The sequence below is a fragment of the Heloderma suspectum genome, chromosome 2 (assembly GCF_057233095.1).
Source record: "Heloderma suspectum isolate Gila_16-S chromosome 2, 16-S_ref, whole genome shotgun sequence".
Classification (NCBI taxonomy): Eukaryota; Metazoa; Chordata; class Lepidosauria; order Squamata; family Helodermatidae; genus Heloderma; species Heloderma suspectum.
In genome coordinates, this window is record NC_139459.1 from 294,454,834 (window position 1) to 294,478,551 (window position 23,718).

At 43.6% G+C, this 23,718-nt stretch overlaps 1 protein-coding gene across 1 annotated transcript in view; it reads left to right on the forward strand.

The window, feature by feature from the left end:
- The window catches only part of LOC146354844 (fibulin-2-like), an 86,890-nt gene that overhangs the window by 27,034 nt on the left and 36,138 nt on the right, over positions 1-23,718 (forward strand). The window contains exons 5-7 of the mRNA XM_084839957.1: positions 5,114-5,320; positions 7,808-7,939; positions 8,418-8,519. Coding sequence (XP_084696083.1) covers positions 5,114-5,320; positions 7,808-7,939; positions 8,418-8,519 — 441 coding nt within the window. The remainder of the gene's footprint in view (positions 1-5,113; positions 5,321-7,807; positions 7,940-8,417; positions 8,520-23,718) is intronic.

A 23,718-nucleotide genomic window follows, 5' to 3' on the forward strand; every position in this document is an offset into this window, starting at 1 on the left:
TATACCTGAAAGCTAGCTGGCTGAAATCTGTCTACTGAGCTTGCTGTTTTGATGAACTTGCAATTTCCTCCCTCGCAATTTGTGAAAATAATAGTTGGATTACTTACGACAAGCTCCTTCCCAACCTGTTTGCAACCACAAGAGCCAAGATATCTGTCCTGGTTAACTGCCATTGCAAACCCCCAGCTCAGATTTGCTCCTGCACTCTGTCCCTTACCTCTGCAAACTCTGAATAGCCATCAAATACCCTTTGGTTCATTAACAGTTGGCCAGTCTCCCATTTCTTTCCTTCAGCTCCTCATTATCTCAAGCTCTTTCCAAGACTCGGTGGCCATGAAGACTAAGATAACTGGCCAGTAGGAAAGACATGTAAATACATTTAGATGTGAGGATTTGGGGATGAACAGTTAAAGAGGGGGAAAGCAGGATTCAAAGGAATACTTTTTTGTCAATGAGATGTTATACCTGTATGATCACCAATTATGATTTTTAGTATCATTTCACCATGAGGTGAAATGTATCAGGATTTCAAGGCTCAGGTATAGCCTTGACAAACATCCCCTAGGTGATGTCTACTCCGGGGTCTTCGGCTTTAGCTAATCTATGCACGTGCAGCTCCATAAAAAGACTAACAACATGCTGGTGGCTTCTTTTAAAACAGTGGTGGAGAATCTCTGGCTTGTAGGCCAGACCCACCAGGCCTACCAGTCCAGCCTACTGAGACCTGGCCAAGCCCACTCTTCCTCCCTGAAGCCAGTCTCGGGCACTCATGGGCTGCCTGAACTTTGAGGTCCTCCCAAGGCCTTTCAGAAGTGTGGGCAGCTTGCTAGCATGATGGAGGAAACTATCATGCTAACAGCCACTATTGACGTTGCACAAGCATTGGTTTCTGCCAGCGCCTCAGAAACACTGTGCATCTGAACACAGTTGGATCCTTCTCCCAGCATGGAAACTCTTGTCTCTCTCAGGCAGAGTGGCAGCTGCAGCAATGGCCACCAGCCAATCACTCAGATGCTGCTTCATGTAGGGATGTTAGAGAATTCCGCCACAGACTCCAGTAAGTACCGTGGCAGAACGGAGCAATCCCCACCACCACCCTGCGAAATTTCCCCAGGACGGACCCTACCCTACTTTTTGTCAGATGTCAGCTGCCCTCATCTGCAGCCGTGAATGGCTGCCCCGGTCTGCGGCCACCATTTCCCTCCCTACTTTAGCCGTGATAGGCTACATAAGTGTTTGCATCCCTGCCTTTTGCCATGATAGGCTACGTAAATATATATATGTAGCCTATCACGGCTAACACAGACGGAGGTCCGGCTGTGGGCGGCCCCGGCCGGTGGCTCCGCAGACTTGCCGTGGAGCAGAGCTGGCCAGGGAGGATTCCGGGGGGAGGGACGGATTGCCTCCTCTCCACCGCGAAAGCCCCGGACCAGAATGGGGTGAGTAATCCTTACACCCCTAGCTTCATGTCCCTGACAATTAGGTAATGAGAGCATGAGCACGCAGCTTAGTCCCTTTGTTGTTCAAGCAGGATCTCCCAATGCATTGCTTGCAAAGCATGAATCATGAATGGTGAAATGGGACTTTCTCAAGTTGTGTCCCCAACTACCCTTGCCATATATTGGAACATAGGAAGCTGCCTTATGCCGAGTCAGACCATGGAACCATCTAGCCCAGTATTGTTGACACTATCTGGCAGTGGCTCTCCAGGGTTTCGGGCAAGATTTTTTCCAGCCCTACCTGGAGATACCAAGGATTGATACCAGGGATGCAAAGCAGGTAGGTGCCCTACCACTGAGCTACAGCATCACCTATCATTGGCATCACTGGGGCCAATGAAGCCCATACATTTTCCTTCTCAGACCTACGAGCGGCAAAATCCCTTCCTCTGGCCATGCAGTGGGAGAAGGAGAAAAAAAACACAATATGAATATATCTTTAGTATAGTGGAGGTGAATACATCTGATATTTGTATGCCTTATATTTGGTGCTTTAACGGCATTACCTGAGCAGACAACAAAAGGGAGCTGGCATCTGGATTTTTCCTTGCTAATGTTCATGCACCTATCTGTGCAATAGAGCTGTTTTTCCAAAACAGACACTTCTTGCACCACTGCCCTGCCTGCCCTGTCTTTTATATTGCAACATTTTGGACTACTCACCTGGAATTATGGGCTCAAACAGAAGTAACCGGATTAAAAGAAACCTCAGCTCAACTGAGGCCTGCTTTAACTCTCCAGGTCAAAATATAAATTGATATTGCCTCTTTCTTCACACTGTTTCTATGCTCAACCTAAACTGTGGGTAAGCCACAAAAACAAATGAATAGGGGAAAGGTAAAAAAAATTAACACTGATTAGTTACAGTTGCTACACTAAGCTTATCAGAAGCAAACACCTTCCTTCTTCTAGACTGAAGCTGCTTTAGGGAAATATGAACAATTTTGTGCTAATATATTGCTATACTTCAGAGGCTGGGATTTATTATTGTTTTAAATGTGGTGTTGTATTATTCTTGCCTTTTCTTTTTCTTTCTCTTTTTCTTTTCTTAAAGCTCTTCTCAGATTCTTGTGTTTTTCGTGATGCTTCTTGTTTGTCTGCCTATGTCTCCTTTGAGGGACTTAAAAAAAAAATACGGTGGATTTTTAAATGCTGTGGTCAAAACAAAGCAGTGATGCTCTCGTCAGCTCTTTGGAGTTTTAATTCTTTGTGACATGAAATGGTTGAAACTTGGCGTACCTTTAAAACAATCTGAAGAACTGTGCTTTCATAACAATGTTGGTAGTTCACTTTTTAAATGGTGCTGGTGTACTCCTTTAGTCCATAGCTGGCAAAGGAGAAGTTTCCCCGTTAAACAAAATGCATAAAAATAATTCCAGGAACACACTTAAACGACAGAAATTACTGAAGTATTTCATTAGTTTAATAGCTAAATACAGGTGAAGGTTATTATTATTTTATTGTATATACAATAAAGTGCCATCAGTGGAAATAGCATCTTACAGAGTGACATATGAAAGGCAATTTGCCTGAGGAGGTAATCTAAATTTTGATGAGGGAGTGGTGGAAGAGATGAGAGAGAGAGAGAGGCAGGGGGGGAGGGAGGAAAGTGATCAACTGCTATGCAAAGAAATGCTCTGCTGTGGTGGAAAGGAGATGCATTCATTTATCCTGCAGCAAATTGCATGAGTGCAACATTTATTTATTTAGAAGACTTATAAGCTGCCTTTTAGGGCAAAACCCTCTCGAGGCAGTTTGCAAAATTTAAAACCACAAAACACAATAAAACAGTGATAAAACAAAAATACAATCAAAACTAACAATTAAAAGCAGATAGCACCATATAACCAACAGCACCCAGTAAAGTACTGACTCTATTACAGGCTAGGATAAATATGTCTTTAGGGCCTGTTTTAAGGCCTGTAAGGCTGGGGCCTGGTGGACATCAATTAGAATAGAGTCCCACAAGTGGGAGGCCGTTACCAAGAAGACCCTATCCCTAACGCCCACCAGTACGTTTTAAAAATGTACTGGTACAAGAAGACAATGGGCTGGATCCAGATTTAAAAATACTTAGAGTAGACCCACTGAAATCAGTGAGATGTAAGTTCATGATTCTGTTGGTCTACTCCATTGATTCCAATGGTGTACCCTAAGTATGACTAAATCAGGATCCAGCCCAGTAGATATATAATTAAGATATGGTAATATACTCTTATATATCATTACATCACTTTCTTGAGAATTGGCATGGTGAAATTGAATCTGTCTGAAGAATTCTGATGTTTACCAACCATTGCCTGTTCTGTATGACCTCAGGCAAATCCATTCCCCTTTCTTTCTTCTGCTTGCCCTCTACATTTCCTCACCAAACTGTGGACGCAGAGCTAAAGCAGTTCCTTTGAATCGATGGCCTTTTTAAAGCACAGTTCTCCTTTTCTCTAAGATTTCCCTCCCACTAGTGTAGTGATCAGTTGTGTTGGTCTTTAGGCTCACTCTGTCCCTCCTCCTCAGAACAGTGAGAAGCAGAATGCAGGAGAGTGAGCTTGTCCAGTGTGCGAATGTGTCTGTATGCTTAGGGCTTGCCCAGAGGCAAGGACCTAGACAGAATGGGAAACAAGATGTTCACTATTAAAAACAGATCCCCCTCGCCTGGGTTTCCATATGTTCTTCATCTTCTTTTTCTATGCTTTGTGTGCCTGTGTGGTGAATAAGGCATAGTCTATGAACCTCCGATGCGATTTGCCTCATGCGCAGCATATGTAGTTCAGCCTTGGAAACCATTTATTTATTTATTTATTTATTTATTTATTTATTTTATTAATTGCCCATCTGGCTGGTTACCCAGCCACTCTGGGCAATGTACAACAGTTACATTGTTCAAAACAATAAAATTCAACATTAAAAACATCACATTTCTAAAATTACAAAACAATAGAATTCAACATTAAAAACATCACATTTCTAAAAATTACCCTAACCCACCCCAAATGCCTGCCTGAACAACCACGTTTTTAATGCGTGGCGGAATATGCTGTTGTCTTGAAGATGGCGCTTGGAGCGCACAAAATCTCTGAACCTAGGCGAACGTATCCCATCTTTATTTGTGTGTCCCTTCGTGTTTCTATTCCTGTTTTTCCTGTCTCTGCTCATATACTGTGTCTTGCTGCATTCGATGTGGAAGCCATTTGGCTTTTCAGTGGCCACACTCACCCTGCTGTCCTCGACAGGATATGTGTATACCGGAAGGCTAAGTGTGATCAAAGGACCAGAAGGCAATTATGCCATGCCCCCGGGGTTCCTTTCAGGAGAAATGCTGCCACTGCTGCCACCATAACATCTGACTGGGGTCAGGCAAGGGCTGCTCACAGGAACCCTGGCGGAGGGGAGATATAATTGCCTTTGTCCCCTGAAGGCTTCCTGTCAGCTGTATTACTGCTACATTCAGAGATAGGTCAAGGGGAGGGTTTTTTCTGCTCTCCCAGGTACAGCTTGTCAAAGGGATAGTCTCTTCGCTAATATATAACATTGCTCGAAGTCATGTCTTCTACATATACAGAGCATGCATTTTCCCTGGGTTCTTATCATGATTAATGGCTCAGGAATGTTGGCAGTTTCAGAGATTGAGGATCACAATGAAGCCTTGTCGATCAGTAATGAAGCCGAATTGTCAAACAGCTTACCTGGGGACGACCTGGATGAGTGCCTCGTCTATCCTGGAGAGCTCTGCCAACACCTCTGCATCAACACTGTGGGATCCTACAAGTGCTCATGTTTCCCGAGATTTACTCTGCAGGATGATGGGCTCAGCTGCAATCCAGGTGAGAAAATAAACCGGGAGACAAACTGAGAAAAGGGCTACAGGACCTGACTATAATAGCATTGCTTTCATATGTAGCTTTCCCTCATTTACGAAGTACCAGTTCACATGTGAATATACATCAGCTGAAGACTGAACACTTGATGGTCCTTGATCAAATGTATATATTTATTTATTTCATACATTTCTTAGCTGCCTTTCAAGACTACAGTCTTCCCAAGGCTGCTTACAATATAAAACATGTAATTCAATCTCAATATAACAAGTCTGTGACATCAGTTTTAAACAAATTTAAGAATGAACTACTTACAATAAAATATCATTTAAAACAACACAAATCAAAACCTTAATTAACCAAGAAAAGCAGCATGCATAATAAAAACTTTTCAGTTAAAAGCCAAAGAAAACAAAGATGTTTTTAAAACCCTCTTAACAGATGTAGCCAGTTGTATATCTCTTGAGAAGGCATTCGATAAGGAAGGGGCCACCATGGAAAAGGCCGTCTCTCTTGTGCCTGCCTTACAGATCTTAAGGCTGTCTACAGCCTTCCTGGGATGAGTAGGTGGAAAACAGAGATAGAGTGGCATGTCATCCGCATATTGGTGACACTGCAGTCCAAACGACTGGATATCTTCACCTCGCGGTTTCGTGTAGATGTTTCATGTACCATGGGGGACAAAATACAGCCTGCAGTGCATGTTTCCTTAGCTTTTCAGGAGGATAATCACAGGAACACAGGAAGCTGCCTTATGCCAAATCAGACCATTGGTCCATCTAGGCCAGTACTGTTGACACTGATTGGCCTCAGCTCTCCAGCGTTTCAGGCAGGATTCCCTCCTAGCCCTACCTGGACATGCCAGAGATTGAACCTGGCATCCTCTGCATGCAGAACAGATGTTCTACCACTGAGCAATAGATTGAGCGGTGGTGCTGCATCACATTTAACAATTATTTTTTAAAACATGTGTTGCTGTACTTTGGTTCAGATTTTTACACATTCAGTAATGAAATTATTTTTGTCCAGACATTTGCAGTTTGTAATTACTTCACCCTCAGCAAAATAAGGGAAAACGAGAAGTGGAAAATAAAACTAATTTTAAATTTATTTCATTTTTGCTGGCTGTCTTCATTAGGAAATCCAACTATATCAGGCATTAATCTGTCTACCTCATTTTGGAACATGGAACATTCTAGTTGGGAAGAACCAAATAATGCTATTTTGCTTTTTTCATTGTGCTTTGAGATTTAATAAACACTTTGTGAACTTTACTTAAAATTTCTATGGCGTGTTGGCAGCCCCTCATTTTCATCATCATACAAAGAGATCATGATGAATGGACTGTTCATGCTGGTATGACAAATAGGTCATCAGGTTAGATGTATTGCAATTAATCTGTGGTGTAGTGGTGAGATTGTTGGACAGGGAGCCGGGAGGTCCGGGTTCTAGTCCCCACTCGGCCATGGAAACTCACTGGGTGACTTTGGGCCCGTCACAGACTCGCAGCCCAACCTACCTCACAGGGTTGTTGTTGTGAGGATAAAATGGAGAGGAGGAGGAGGATAATGTAAGCCGCCTTGAGTGCCTTGCAAGAGGAAAAATGGTGGGATATAAATGCAATCAATCAATCAATCAATCAATAATCTCTATGTTTCTTGATGTAACAATACATGTAAAATCTGAAATTCCACCACCCAGCATTACCATCACTCTTCCATTATTCTATAAATGGATTGTTCCCTCACTATTTTGCAGTGGTGAAACTACATTACAGCATGAGATCCAAAGTGTCAAAAAGTATCTTTTTCATACTTGTAAATCCTACCATATATCAAGCAGGGCAACTTGATTTCTACATATAATTTTGACCTAACATATTAAATCTTGTGGACTTACACATCTCTCTGTGATCCTGTCCATTCATTTCCATCTGCCTCTATATGTCTGCTTTTAAAAATGACAGGAATGTACACTTTTGAGTTCTAAACGTCGGGTATCATCCAGCCAAAGTTAAGCACTTTATGTACCACTGTTTTAAATGGAAAAGACTTAAGCACTTGTTTAAAGTTCCGTATAACTCAACGGTATTTTCATGGGCTCATCTTTGAATGGATGCATCGAAGATAATAAACCTATCCTTACAAAGTCATAAATGTATCTTAATAGTTCATCTGTGGAGGTGTCATACCATGTTAAGCATGTTGCATGTTATAGGTTCCATCCTGGACACATCTAGTTCAAGATTCTGGGGTGTTAAGGCTGAGAAAGACCTTAGCTTCAGACCAATGAGATCGTTTGAACAGCTGCCTTATACTGAATCCAAAAGACCAAATGACAGAGTGCTGTTTACTCTGTTTCCTTACAAGCTACAAATAATAACTTAGGCACTGTTGAGAAAGTCTCACCTGGAATATTTTCCTATGGAAGCTGAGATATATGACGCAATATAAGTAAAGTTAATTTTTTCTTTTATATAATATAAATGTATAGATCTCAAAGAAGATTTTGAAAACACTGCCTTAGGGGAGAAAGCCACTCTTGCCCCAGAAGCCTTAAATATTCAGCCTGAGCAGGAAGACCTGAAAATCCAGCATGTACATGAAGAAGAAGATAAGTGTAAAGGTATGTGTAAGAGGCAAGCTGGATACACACATTTTTTTTTTACAGGCCTGTAATAAATTCCAAAGCTTCCTTGGCTGTTTTCATTTCAGCACACATCCACACATTACTTGCCTCCAGTATTACTCTCCTGAAGAGAGAGACGGACAGAAACGCAGAGGGTAACGTGCTGAGGTAATTTGAGGTTAGCTTCCAAATTCAAGGTTATTTCAATACTAACTATTCAGGGTTGTTTAGGCAACACAGCTGTATGTGGTAATTTCAAACTCACCGATGGGAATGAACAACACAGGTGTGTTTGCCTATTGTGAATGAGGATTGTACATAGTGATTAAGGTTACAACAATAGATGGTTTGTTTTCACATTTTACATTCTGGTGCGATGACAGGGAAGATAAGTAGGGGAAGGAAGCCTTGGAACTTTAAAGAGATTTTGCTTTGCATAGATGTTTTATGCATTTTGAAACATTGTTTTTCCCAGATAATGGTCCCTGCAAGCACATATGTAATACTCTGGAAGGGGAGATTGTGTGCTCTTGTTTGCCTGGATTTGCCCTCATGTCAGATGGGGTTTCTTGTGAAGGTAAGTGAATGTTGATATTTATCTACTCAGTTTCATAGATTGAGATATGGTTTGGCAGCTTCAGACTGGTTCTGTGATTATCAATCTATTTTGCAAGAGTGGCTCAAGAAAGCCACATCTGACCTCAGATGGTAGAAACAGTGATGTTTCAGAGATATTTATAGATGCACATGGAGGCATCTTCTACTCATGGACAGGCTATTTTATATGTCATGCTAGAGAGCAGCATGAGAAAAGTGAATCTGAAATGTAAATACGTTTTTCTGCTTTTGCTAGAGGTTGTACCATCTTGAGTATCATTTCTGGCAGAAAGACAGGATGTAAATTATATATATATATATATGGCTGAGAATTCCTTTAGAACTTATCTAATATATCCCTGCACTCATTCACTCATTTGCATTTCTTGTGCAAATATTTGTAGAAAAGCAAAATCAGCAAGAAAAAAAGGTGGAAGAAACAGTGGGAAAACACAGGAGGGTTAAACATGGAAAACTATTGTGTTTAGTCTAGGGATAGAAGATAAATTATTTCATTCCAATTCTTTATTCAAACTCACCCAATTTTTACCTCCTAAAACTATACAGGAACTGGACTGCACTAGCACAGAAATCTGTACTTTTCAGAATTTTGCAGTGCACTTCACAGTTCAAAAATGCACAAAATGTGTATATTAAAGAAAAGTGCACACAAAAATGTGATATTGGGGAATGTATGCACAGAAATGCACTATATTGGGGGAAATTGTTTGCAAAACGAGCACACACTAGGAAAATATGTGTATAAATGTATATATTAGGAGAAATGCACATAAAAATGTGTACAAATTTTTATGTGGACTTTTTTTTTGGCTGAATTCGCGAACTGGTGTGGAAATTAACCAAAATGAACTTATGGTTGGGAAATTTCTAATTTTTTCCCAGTGGGTGAGAGAATGCCATCAGAGTGGCTATTTAAAAGTTCAATGTGTTTGAAAAATATGTTTTAAAACTGAAGCTGGGAAACTGTATTTGCCCTTTAGCTTATAAATGAAAATATGCCGCACAGGAAATATTATTATATTAGGAAATATAAACAATTTATAGAAAAGAGTAAATTCAAAAGAGAATCAAATGCAGAAGTAAAATGTAATGTAATGATTACAGAGAAAATACAATTGTACCCATGAACCACAAAACTGTGTGACTGTTACATGCAAAGATTACACCATGCACATGAACTACAGTTTAACTCTTGTAGAATCCTATTAGAAAACAGTATTAGGAAAACTATATTAGGGTGCAATCCTATCCAGATAGACGGCCACCTCCAAACTCAGAGGCAACCACCTATCCAAAGCAGGGCAGGAGAAGCACAGAGGGGATCATTCCCTGCCCTGCCTTTTTGGCTAGAAAGCTGATTGCGTCTGTCTAGCCGCGGGAGCATGGAGCAGGGAAGGAGGCTGCTGTATGACACATAGGAAGTGTTGTACAGGCATTTCCACCCTCCCCACCCCAGAACACTCCCAGCCATGCCCCTTTTCAGCTGCTCCGTGCTCCCAAGGTCAGTTCCCAGATAACACGATATCCAATGGTTGTCTAGCTGCTGTCTAGCAGCCACAAGATTGTTCCCTCCGAGCATTAAATAAAATAGCTATGGCATTAGGGATGTACGAAAGTCACTTACCTTTTCGCAGAATTTTTCGCGGTGGGGGGGGGGAGGCGATCTGGTCCTCCCCCCCGGAATCCTGCCTGGCCAGCTCTGCTCCACGGCGGCTCCGCGGAGCAGCCGGCCAGGGCTGTCCGCAGCCGGATTTCTGGCTGCGGACAGGCTGTTGCGGACGCAAATGGCAGTGAAATGAAGATTCCCAGGGGAGGGGAGGGGACCGGGGCAACAGCCATGTGAGAAATCCTATGGCTGCAGCCTCCTTCCCTCCCCATCCCCACAGCCTCCGCTAGATGGGCAAAATCTCCCATCTAGCTAAAATGCAGAGGCACCTCCTGCTCTGCATTGGATATTTGTAAGCCTCTGCATTTGGAGGCTTAGTACCCAGGGCGAATCCAATAGGATTGGACCTTTAATTTTTAAACCTTCCAACTAGATAGCAGTGTAGGCTAAACCTTTAGGGAAGAAGGCGGGGGGGGGGGGAGGAAAATTATAGCTACCTATCCCAAGCAGAAATCTGAGGAAGAGGCTCCTGTGGACTCAGATGAAGATTGGTCGAGACCTCTCCCAGAATCCTAGGTGTCAGACCCAGCAATATCCAGATAGGAAGATTAATCTAGGTTGGAAGTGAAGCAAATATTTTAAAATGCAAACGGTGGTGAGTAACACCACAAATTCGAAAGAATCAGGGGGAGAAGTTTGGAGAAGCAATCTAGAGACTGGAGTCAAAAGTGCAAAGGGGCCCAGATGAAGATCAATACACTCCAATTCTTGAAGAAGAAAAAAATAGTGTCTTGTTTAATTGATCCTATGTAAGCCATTCTGGAAGACTTTTTGGCTGAAAAACGACATAAAAATACTTCAAACAAATAAATAAAGTTAGCACAAGGAAATTATAATGTTGTAACTCAGAGACATTGTTAATTACGTAGTTCCACTGTGGAAGAAATGCCATTTCATCCCAGGAGTAACTCTCATATCATTTTATTTTTTCCCCTCCCTTTTGGCTGCAATGTGTTGATAAAGACCTGGATGAGTGCCTTATAGGTATTCACACTTGTTCCAGAAGACAATTATGTGTGAACACGTGGGGATCATTCCACTGTGTCAACCACAGTGTAATCTGTGCAGAGGGCTTTATACTCAACGTGCATAGAAAATGTGTGGGTAAGATGATAGGTGTAAACAATTCACTCTGGCACCATCGTTCATCATGCTACGTGTGTTCAACTTCAGATCTTGTGTGCTATAAATCTTTCTGTCTGTATTTAAAACCATGAAAATACATGCTCCATTTTCTGGATTCTTTTTAACGTCATCCATTCTGTGTTGTTTGGCTTTTGCCCTAGCAATACACTGTCAAGATCTTTACAACCCCAAATGTTCTATGAGCTGTGATGGCTCAACTCTGATATGGAAGATAGTTAAAATGGGTTATACTAACACAACCATTTTATCACCAGGCTTTGTGTGCTGCACAGTTTGACTTTTACGGCTTTAGCTTTGCAGTACTGGCAGATCAACTCCATGTTTTTATCTCACACAATGCAAGCTAGTGGGACTTGAGATGGGTGGATGTACCTAAAAGAAAGAATATAGCTAAGTTATAATACTTGGATTAACTTTTGGGCGGCTCTGCCACTGTCTTGTCAATATAAGAGTCACATAGTAAAACCTTGTCATAACATATGCGGCTTCAGCTATGCTAATAATAATATTGGTGTCCTTATTCTAAGTTAAAGTGTGCTGGCAACTAAGTGTTAGAAATGGGAACTGATTTGTTGCATTGTGTTATTGTATTTATTATCTTTTTTAAAAATTATTTAAATAATTTAGCTGGCTCTGCAGTTGAAAAAGTTCAGAGAGCTGGAAGTGGTGTGACAGAGCCAGCATTGCTCATGGTGCATATATATTCATGACTTCATCTTCCCATCATGTCTCTGGTCAGAGAGGTTTTGCAGGATTACAGACACCTCAGTGGAGCCTGGTGGCTCCGGTGTCCATGGGGCAGTGAATCCACTCCAGGTTTTGGACAGAACTCTAAAGGAGCTGGTTCTGACTGAAACCCGGAGCAAATTCACTACCCCACTGGCATTAGAGCCACCAGCCTCCATTGTCTCAGAGTAGCTTACGAAGATTGGTAATAAGACAGTCGCTTTGGATGGCGTCGTGGAGCAGCGCAATTGGCATGTGTCCTTGTTATGTCAAGCAAAGCTGTTTTGATAGAACAGCTATCTATATCTCTATAAATTAAAACGGGTGGTTGGATTGTGATAAGAGGAGGCTGATTAGTCACATTCCAGGAAATTATCTCCAGACCCCAGACCATTCATACTGATCCAAGTGTAGGCAGCAGACCTATAAGGGCCCAGCTACATAGACGTCTTTAAGGGTCATCACTATCTGGATAAGTAGTTGCCTCCTGTCCCGCACCAAAACAAAAACCCGAGAAGGGACTCACAGTGGTTGAGCCAAAGAGAAAGGGGGAAAGGCAGTGCCAATCCAAAAACAAGAGAGAAAGCATGGGGAAGCAATCAAAGAGAATCAGAGAAAGGGGGGGAGCAGAAACACACATACAGAGAGAGAGAGAGAGAGAGAGGGAGGGAGAGAGAGAGAGAGAGAGAGAGAAAGAAAGAGAGAGAGCACTTGGTGGCATCCAGGACACTTCTTGAAAATTTCAAATGTACCCAAATGTTGGAGATCCCTGCATTACATGAGCCATGTCTTTTCGTGACAAAGGGCAACCTATATACTATTTTCAATTATACTTGCTACACTCAGTGTGTATATCAATTTTTACACACACACACACACACACCATTTCCCCCCTATTTTTTCTTCAGTTTGCCTTTGTAATGCAGTGGGGATTGCTGCTGGAACAGACAAATGAGGCTCAAAGGAGTGCTTTTGTATTGTTGTTCTATGGGTCGGACCCCCGTCCTCCCCAAAGCTTTGCTTTCCACACATAAAATTTACTTGCACACCTCCATTTGTCCATTCTGTGCAATGAGGTACTGCTGTAGCCAACAAATGCGAGTCCAAACTAGTGGTTTGGGATTGCTCTATGGATCCCCCCCCCAATTTGCACTTATGATCTTGAAGCCACTTGCCTCAGTTTCCTTTTTCTGTGCAATCCTACTGTGAATTCAGAAGATTGCTTTTGTGTGCTGCTGTACAGATCTCCCATAAAAAAAAGTTGTTGGTAAAGCCAAGAGGCGGAGATTTTAGTCAGAACATGCAAGACCCCATATACGGTGTTGAGGGGGTGGGGGTGGTAATTTTCTCAGGGTCATGGTTGTTGTGTTGGAAACACACTTTGTTTGGATCTAAAATATTAAAATTATGATACGAATATCTTGCCTGAGCCATACTGATGACATTTTCATGGGTGCAGTATTATTCTCTCTCTAATTTTGCACGTGAGCTGTCAAACATGCCAAGGTGCAATATGCTATAATTCTGCTATTTTACTGCAGTGCAGTAAGACCACAACCCGGGGGATTGTCCCAGGGCAAGGAAGAAGACATTGGCACTTGCCTATCAAAGTAGTCGTGATAAGCTGCTTCACGATATAGGAAGTCATGCTGTGCTAGCTCCAGGTTTGGAGTGCCCTTGGGCAAGACACCCTCCATGGGCTCCCTCCTTCAGTGAGTCTACCTTCTCACCACCATGGTCACCACTGCTGTTGCTCCTCCTCCTCTTTCTCGTCATTGCTACCTCTCACTTGCTTGACAGGCAGAGAGCCAATGAGCAAGTAGGCAGCAGCATCTACTGCTCCTCCTTCTCACCAGCACCGTTGTCTGGCTAGAGCAACAGGTAAGTAAACCATCAGGTTGCAGTGGTGGAGAACAGGAGCAATTCCAGAGGGGGCGGGTGGTCTTGCCAGTGAGCCCCTATTGGGGTACCTTTGGCAGATGCCCACGTGGAGCCAATCATAGTGACGAGGGGTAGTGAGCCAATCCTGAGGAGGTGGCGGCAGTGCGACTGGCCGATGGAATCTGTGCCACATTGCTTTTTGTAACACGATTTTGATAGCATCCTGAAAGTCCACTGCTATCCACTGGTAGCTCCACTCCAAGGCTACTGTTTGAGAACTGCTGTAGATTATGCAAAATATATGAGCAGGAGACGTAATTCATGCACTTTTAAAACGGCGCACATGCAAAGAACAGTTGTGCTCTCAAGAAGACACATGTATCTCCTAGTTTGGTTTTGCCTCCACTATGGCACAAATGATAACATGATTTTTATAGATGAAAGCAGGATATACACGACCGTGAGCTTTGTTTCCAAGACATATTCCTACTGCATGTGTTTCCTGTTCCTAGGTTTGCCTCTGGTGTACGTGTGGTGCATGGAGAACATTTGACATTGTTAACGTTTTCTTGACTTTTTGTGTACAGAAAAAACCACAAATATATTATGGTTTCTAATTTGTTGAGTTGCTGTCTCAGTCCCTTGATGCAGCCATAAGGAATCCTTGGCCAGCCAAACTGCTTTTGTGCCCCATCTTTAAGTGTTTGGGAGGAAATGTGAAGCTTTATGTCTGCAAATTATAAGTAAGATTTTAAGAACATCAATATGTGTAAACGTAGTAAAGGGGCTATCTACTTTGCCTCCAAAATAGATCAGTTAAGAAGAAGGTCACTTGAACAGTGGAGGCGGGTGGCTCCAGTTTTGGATGGGCAGGTATTCCATTCTGGGTTTTAGTTAGAATCAGCCAGAGCTCTAATGGTTCTATCCAAGGTGATGAAACCTATCACCAAAAAGCACCTTTAGAGCTCTGGATGGTTCTAACTAAAACCCAGAATGGAATCCCCTCCCCTCCGAAACTGGAGCCACCAGCCTCTACCGCACTTGAATATCTTTGAATTAAATTATAACAAGATTTAAATTCCCAGGATATTCATAAATAGATTTCTTGAATTTTTGATGGACAGATACATTGAAAAGTAGGCATGGAAAAGCTCACAATTTCAGCTTCTCATTTTTCCAATCTTAAATTTAATTCTTCCCAACTTTGAGAATTTTCCCCCTAAGTTTGCATGAAAATGTGTATGCATTTTTGTGAGCATTTCTCCTAATACATGCATCTTTGTATGCACTTTTGCCTAATATACACATTTTGTGCCAGCACATTTTCCCAATATAATGCATTTTTGACATTCATTTTACTGATATACACATCTTTGTGTGCACTTTCCCCCTAACATACACATTTTTTTATGCATTTTTGATTGGAGAACTCCAATGCAAAATTTGGAGAAGTGCAAATTTTGAGGAATAACAGTTTTCATTTGTGTATTGGTACGAAAATTGAAATTAGGTAAGTTTGCATTAAAATGCAAACCAAACACTACTGAAAAGTCACCCATCTGTTTATTCAGCATACAGACATGTCTTTTGTGTGATGTCTTGAACAAGCACTGCTCTATTTTTACTCTTGAAAGCTTCATATTTACTCCACATAAGAACCCCGTGTATGTGGATATATCTGATCTCTTCCACAACTCCGCTGGCTTTCACTGACAGATACAACAGATCATTGATTTCTGTGGTGGGATTGATCTACTGCATAGGGAGGGACCATAGCTTAGAAGCAGAGCACAGGTATTCCATGCAGAAGGTCTCAGGATCGATGCTTGGCATCAAGATCAGGTAGTAGGGGATGTGAAAGACCCCTGCTTGAGAATCTGGAAAGCTGTTGCTAGGAGTGTACGAAACCCACTTACCATTCTGGTTGGGGGCGTCCGTGGTGGGGGTGAGGCGATCTGTCCCTCACCCCGGAATCATGCCCAGCTGCAGCAGGGCTTCCGTCCGCTGCTGGGCTGTGGCCGCAAATGGCGTCCGTCGTAGGGGACGCCATTTGCGTCCCTTCTCCTGTCGGTGATAGGCTACATAAATATTTATGTAGCCTATCACGGCAAAGAGCAGGGATGCAAATGGCATAGCAGACGGATGGATGGCAGCAGTGGACCAACCCGGACCGACAGGTAGGGTCTGTCTGGAGGGGATTTCGTGGGGGAAGTAGTCCGTTCCACCCTGGACTCTGGGGGGGGGGGCAGATTCTAAAGAATCCAGCCTCCTTGGAGTCAGTGGTGGATTTCTCCGCCATCCCTAGCTGTTGCCAGTCAGGGTACTGGGCTAGATGAATGAAGAGCCTGACCTGGCTTAGGCACTTTCCCATGTATCCAGTACCTGCAGTGGAAAATGTCACATGAAATTACTTTGAGATTTCAGTATGCCTTTCCCATCCAGATTTTTTTTTTCACCTACCAAGAAGTAAATGGCTTTGAAAATGGAATTAAAGCCATCAATAAATTTTCTTTCTTTCTTTCTTTCTTTCTTTCTTTCTTTCTTTCTTTCTTTCTTTCTAGCAGGGGTGGGCAACCTTTTTGGCCCTGAGGGCCACATGTGGTACCAGCTGGCAGGCTGAGACTGTGCATGCACGCACGCACACACACATGCACACACTTCCACCCACTCAGCCACATCTCAGAGTGCACAGACAATGAGTTTGAACCTCTGCTCACTTGAGGAGAGGTTAAAGCCTCTCCCAAACCCCAGCAATCCCAATGAAGATGGCTGTTTCCTCACCCCTATTAGCCGTGGGGAATCAATGGCCACATCTGCATCAAGACTATGAAGAGGAGGCTTTATCCCCCGCCACTGAGTGATCGAGGTGAGATCTCTGTGAACGAGACCACTGACCGTTGGGATCCCAGCAGTGTTGGGATCAAAATAGCTGAGGGCCATCTGAGCAGTGTTGGGATTGCTGGGAGATCAAGAGGTGGTGGTGGTTTTTGATGTTATAATTCAAAGGATATTTTTGTTCAGAGGTGACCACTTGATGCATCTGATGAACTGAGCCCTGGCCCAGAGAAGTTTGTGCCACAATACATGTGTTAATCAAATTGCTACAGAAACTGTGTTGCTTGTGCCATAACAGGTTATGATGGCTACTCTACTCCTTTAGAATTTGGCCTAATGGATTTCATAGATGAAAGGGAGTCCTTGGAATCAGCTAGACTTCACAAGTATGAAGACATCTTGTATAAAAGGAGATCCATTCCTTTCCATCTTCCCTTTGGGTGATCTGCCCAACGAGGAAAACTCCACTTTCACTGCCACTGTGTGTGCAAACCCGTTAGCAATCCTTAATTGTCTCTAACAGCCTTCCCCAACCTGGTGCGCCCCAGATATTTTGGCCTACAACTCCCATCATCCCTAACCATTGGCCATGATTGATAGCTGAGACTGATGGGCACCACAGACAGATTTCTTGTCTCCTGGAAGGGCACAACAGCGTCCTGTCATGACCATGGCATGAGATCTGAGAAATGGCAGGCCCCATTTTTGCTGGGCTACTCTCCATTTACTGTGGGAAGCTAGCTGTGTACTGTGGGAAGCCAGTCCCATTCCAGTCCCTTTAAGGCAGGGAAGGGGAACTTGTGGCCCTCCAGATGCTGTTGGATCCCAACTCCCATCAGATCCAGCCACTGATGGGAGTTGTAGTCCAAGAACATCTGGAGGTTCCCCACTGTGAACTGCCAGGAACTAGCACAGACTGAAACAGCCAGTGAAGTCGAAGTGTGTGTGTGTGTGTGTGTGTGTGTGTCTCTCTCTCTCTCTGTGTGTACAGACACTACCCAAGAGGTGACTGCAGGCAATCATTTTGTGATGGATAGACTGGCTATGAGTCTGCTCTAAGCTACCACTTTTAGGAAGACTACTAGAATAAAAACAAGTAATATATTGTAGGGAGATCTGCAAGCACTCAGAAACAGACTGATGTAATTGCAGTTCCTTTGTCTAAAGCTGTCCAGATGTTCACAGGATGCAATGCTAAAATAGAGTGGATATTAGAAAAGCAATTTATATACCTTAAAAGACTCCATTTAAAATCTTTGCTCAGGTCTCGGTACATGAACATGACCATATGCTGGACGTATTGGGATACCTGATTCTTAGAACTGAGTGTGTTGTGAGCAAAAAAGGGGTTGAGGCTGAATGATATTTCAGTGACAACTACAATGATATTCTATAGGAGCATTGGCAATTTAATGTTGTGATGCCTGCATCCTTGGAAGTAAACCCTACTGAATAAACACGCAGAGAATTGGGCCACAAATAAATTTTTCTTTGAACATTTCATCAGACTTTTATTTTTTACACATTCCTGTTTTTATTTAATTCTTGTTTCACATGCATCACATCTCAGATTTTCATATAGCAAGTTTGAAGAAGCTGAAAGGATTTACTTCACATGGAGATTCTGTTTGTTTCTAGACAGGCCAACATTTTCCAAATAAAATATATTGCATTTCCTCTCACAACTAAGTCTCCAGATTCAAATGAAGTCAATCAACATGCAAGTCAAACCTGTGAAATTTCTTTGACTCGTATATATTCCAGGGAGAGAGTTATTTATACATCTTGCTGATGGGGAAAATAATTGGAGATGTTCTCTGTTTCCATGTGTCCGTATCATGGAAACTAGTTATAACTCAATGTTCAAGGTCACTTGGGAATTCAGTTTGCATTCTGTTTTCTTCCATCTGTAATCTCTGACAGCTTCTTGACAATCACAGAGTTGCAGTGGTCTTGTAGGCAATTTTCTGAACAGGATGTTATTGTAGTTGCTCTTGTTCTAGCAGCATACTCTAAAAGGTGTGTGAATATAACTTTGTGTAAAACCTGAGTTAGTCTAGATCAAAGTTATTCAGGATTTGGATATAGTTGGTACCCCTGAACCTGCTCACAAAACACGGGAAATGATCCAGTCTGCCATAACCTCTTGCTCTCCAGCTCTCTATGCTCCCACCACTGCCACATCTGTGTAATGTTCTGTGGTGTAGTGGTACATAGAATCATAGAATAGTAGGGTTGGAAGGGGCCTACAAGGCCATCAAGTCCAACCCCCTGCTCAGTGCAGGAATCCAGGTCAGAGCATCCCTGACAGATGGCTGTCCAGCCTCATCTTGAACGCCTCCAGTGTGGGAGAGACCACCACCTCCCCAGGTAATTGGTTCCATTGTCGTATTGCTCTTACAGTCAGGAAGTTTTTCCTGATGTTCAGCCGGAATCTGGCTTCCTGTAACTTGAGCCCATTATTCCGTGTCCTGCACTCTGGGATGATCGAGAAGAGATCCTGGCCTTACTCTCTGTGACAACCTTTCAAGTACTTGAAGAGCACTATCATATCTCCCCTCAGTCTTCTCTTCTCAAGGCTAAACATGCCCAGTTCTTTCAGTCTGTCCTCATAGGGCTTTGCTTCCAGTCCCCTGATCATCTTTGTTGTCCTCCTCTGAACCCTCTCCAGCTTGTCTGCATCCTTCTTAAAATGTGGTGCCCAGAACTGGACACAGTACTCCAGATGAGTTCTAACCAGTGCGGAGTAGAGGGGAATTTTTTTTTAAGTCACCCGTGATAGGCTACGTGACGATTAACGTAGCCTATCACGGCTGAATTTGCAGATCTAGCCGTGATAGGCTACGTAAATCATTACGTAGCCTATCACAGGGCTTTTTTTTTTTTTTTACTTTTCTTTTGAAGTTCGCGGCCAGGGAGACGGGGCGCTTCTCCCCGGCCTGAATTTCGGCCGGGCGAGGCGGGAAGCCTCCCCCTCGGCCTGAATTTCAGCCGGGCGAGGCGGGAAGCCTGCCCCCCGGCCTGAACTTCGGGGGGAGAAGCGAAGCGCCTCCCCCCCACCGCGAAGCAAGCTGCGAGACCAGGTAAGTGACTTTCGTACATCCCTAGACTCACCACCACTGGAGAGTCTTGTCCTTCCATAGCCTCTTTTCCCTTTTTGTGTCTAGCTTTCTGATTGTTCTAGACTAGCCTGTGCCTGCTCCTCTACTCACTAGAGGTTAAAAGCAGAGTCCCACTGGTGTGGAAGTGTGTGTTATAAGACAAATAAATGGGGGGAAATGTTTGTTAAAAAAGAAAAAAAATGCTCCCCCTTGACCTCCCCCACCGAACTCCCCCGGCCAACTCCTGTTTGCTCCCCCTGTTCACACACTCTGGTCGCTCGCTCTGTGGGAGCTTGCTTGCTTCTGTAGTCCCTGGACCAGCTGGAGCAGCTTCCTCTGCTCTGCTCTGCTCTGCTCAGCTGGGAGTTGGGAAACAGGAGTGATGTCTGAGTGCAGGTTCTCATTATGACAGTCACCATCGCCATGCACCCAAGGAGAGTCCAAAGATGCAGGCAGCTGTGTTGATCCATGTCAATGAACATATTCTACTAGTTTTGTATATTTGCGATACTATAATTAAATTTAAATATCTGTTTTAAAAGAATTAAAAAACACACAATTGTAGCAGTTTTATCTCCACCAGAAGCAGGCCTTTTGTAAAGCTAATGTGCCTTAATTGGCCATTCAAGACCAAGTCACCCAAAAACACTTTGCATAACACTTTTCAGGCACGCTTGATGGATATTGATTATCTAGACCCATTCCAGTCTGTGTTTCATTCTGGTTATGGGACTGAATCATCCTTGGAGCCCTGATGGATGACCTTTATCAAGAGAGGGATGGGGAAGTGCAAACCTTTTAATTCTGCTCGATCTTTCATCGGCATTTGATACCATCGACCATGGTATCCTCCTGGGTATCGGAGGCACTGTGTTACAGTGGTTCCAGTCCTACCTACGGGTCTGATTTCAGAGACTAACATTGGGTGACTATTCCTCGGCCCCTTGGCAATTGAGCTATTGGGTGTCGCAGGGCAACCTGCATATTGTCCCCAATATTATTTAACATCTATATGAAGCTTCTGGGAGTGTTTATTAGGGGACTTGGAGCTAAATGCCATCAGTATGCTGATGACACGCAGCTCTATCTCCCTGTGACATCTGAACAGGAGAGGCTGTGCAAGTCCTGGATTGGTTCCTCGACTCAGTAATGGGCTGTATGAGGGCCATAGAATCATAGAATAGTAGTGTTGGAAGGGGCCTACAAGGCCATCGAGTCCAACCCCCTGCTCAATGCAGGAATCCAAGTCAGAGCATCCCTGATAAATGGCTGTCCAGCCTCGTCTTGAACACCTCCAGTGTGGATTACCACCTCCCCAGGTAATTGGTTCCATTGTCATATTGCTCTTACAGTCAGGAAGTTTTTCCTGATATTCAGCCGGAATCTAGCTTCCTGTAACTTGAGCCCATTATTCCGTGTCCTGCACTCTGGGATGATCAAGAAGAGATCCTGGCCTCCTTCTCTGTGACAACCTTTCAAGTACTTGAAGAGTGCTATCATATCTCCCCCCAGTCTCCTCTTCTCAAGGCTACACATGCCCAGTTCTTTCAGTCTCTCTTCATAGGGCTTTGTTTCCAGTCCCCTGATCATCTTTGTTGCCCTCCTCTGAACCCTCTCCAGTTTGTCTGCATCCTTCTTAAAGTGTGGTGCCCAGAACTGGACACAGTACTCCAGATGAGGCCTAACCAGTGCTGAGTAGAGGGGAATTAGTACTTCCCGGGATTTGGAGGCTATGCTTCTATTAATGCAGCCCAAAAGAGCATTTGCCTTTTTTGTAGCCACGTCACATTGTTGGCTCATATTCAGCTTGTGATCGACAACACAATAAACTGAAGCTGAATCCTGGCAAGATGGAAGCCCCGTGGGTGAATGTTTCTCGAGTCTGGGAGATAGGCGCATTGCCTGTTCTGGATGGGGTTGCACTCCCTCTGAAAGATCAGGTTCATAGTCTGGGGTACTCCTAGTTCCGTCATTGTCACTGGAGGCCCAAGTGGCCGCTGCAGCTTGGAATGCCTTTTACCAGCTTCAGGTGGTTCTCCAGCTATGGCCTATCCTGGACAGGGATATCTTGGCCACAACAGTACAGGCACTAGTAACCTCAAGACTGGATTGCTGCAATGCACTCTATGTGGGGCTGCCCTTGATGCTGGTTCAGAAGCTGGAGCAAGTGCAGAATGCAGCAGCTCCGGACCCTTTGCTGAGGGAACTGCACTGGCTGCCTATTCACTACCAGGCCAGGTTTAAGGTATTAGTAATAGTGTACAAATCCCTAAACAACTTGGGACCAGGATACCTGAGAAATTATCATAGTAGGGTTGGAAGGGGCCTATAAGACCATCGAGTCCAACCCCGTTCTTCTTTACCAACCTGACCGGTCACTGAGGTCATCAGCGGGCTTGCTCCTGGTGGTTCCACATGGACCTATGGCCCAGTTGGAGTCCACCAAGAACAGAACCTTCAGCATAGTGGCCCCCTTCCTGTGGAATTCCCTGCCTTTGGAGGTCAGGCAGGCGCCAATGTTGTGTTGCTTGCTTTTGGCGCCCTCCGAATGCATTATTTCAAGAGGCTTTCCCTGATTGACCAGCTGCACTTTATTATGTTCAGAATCTGCTCTTTTAAAATGTTTTAATTATTTTAATTATTGGGTTTTATTCTTTTATCTTGCTGTTCACTGCTCCAAAATCTTTGATGTGGAGTGGTATATAAATATTGTAAATAAGTAAGTAAGTAAGTAAATAACATAGTGCTTGCTCTAGGATTTTGATGGCCCTTGGACAAGACCCCCTCAATGGCCCCCCTCCCTCAGTGAGTCTATCATCTCATTACCATTATCACCAGCTGCTATTGCTCCTCAGCCTCTTGGCTATCATTGCTACTACTTGCTTGCTGGATAGGCAGAGAGCAAGTAGGTAGTGGCAACTACTGCTCCTCCTTCTCACCACCATCATTGTCTGGGCCAGCGAAAAAGGCAGATGAGCAAGCAAGTTGTACTGGTGAAGAGGTGAAGCAACTCTAGGGGGTTGCTGTCAGTGGGCCCCTGCTGAGGTGTCAGCCCTTGGCAGGTGCCCAAGCATGCCTTATCTTGACTCTGGCCCTGGCATTACAACAGGGAACAAAACGTTGTTGGGAAACTTCATTTCCCTACAGCCACTGTGTGAATAGCAGCTAAGCTCAGAAGGAACAAGGAATTCTAAGGGGAGTGGGGTGACATATGCCAGTGTCCTTGCTAATAAACAAGTGTCAGCACTGCGCCCCTGTGAAACCTGGTTCTACTACATCACTGGTAATAGTCCAGCATTACTCACATTACATTTTCAGTGTTCTAAATTCTGCGGGGATCTTACATGACTAGAACAGGTTCCCCACAGCAGATGTTTATCACGAATGTGTGGGAAACAGAACCTCATGGGGTGAGACTTAGCATGCAGTCTTGCAGCCCCTTTGTGCAAGTTGTACATGAAGAGAGCTATGGTCACTATTAGATTCATATGTGTGAACCTTACATTCAAAATGGTGGCAATGGAAATGGCAAGGATGTGTCTCTGCATTAAATTCCAGAGCCTCCAAGGCCCAACTTGCAATCATGGGGCCTCTTCACAGCCCTAGTCCCAACCCCTACTTGGTTTGAGTAGTCTGGGGATGGTTAGGAATATCGTTCACTTCATTTTGTTGTTGTTGAGAACTTACCAAAATCCACAAATTTCTCCATAAGTGGGATGGAAAAAGACCTTGAGAATAAATTAATTTGAATGTGGGAAAAAGCAAAACTGATAAATTTGTGCATCCAAGCCCAGGACTTTTGA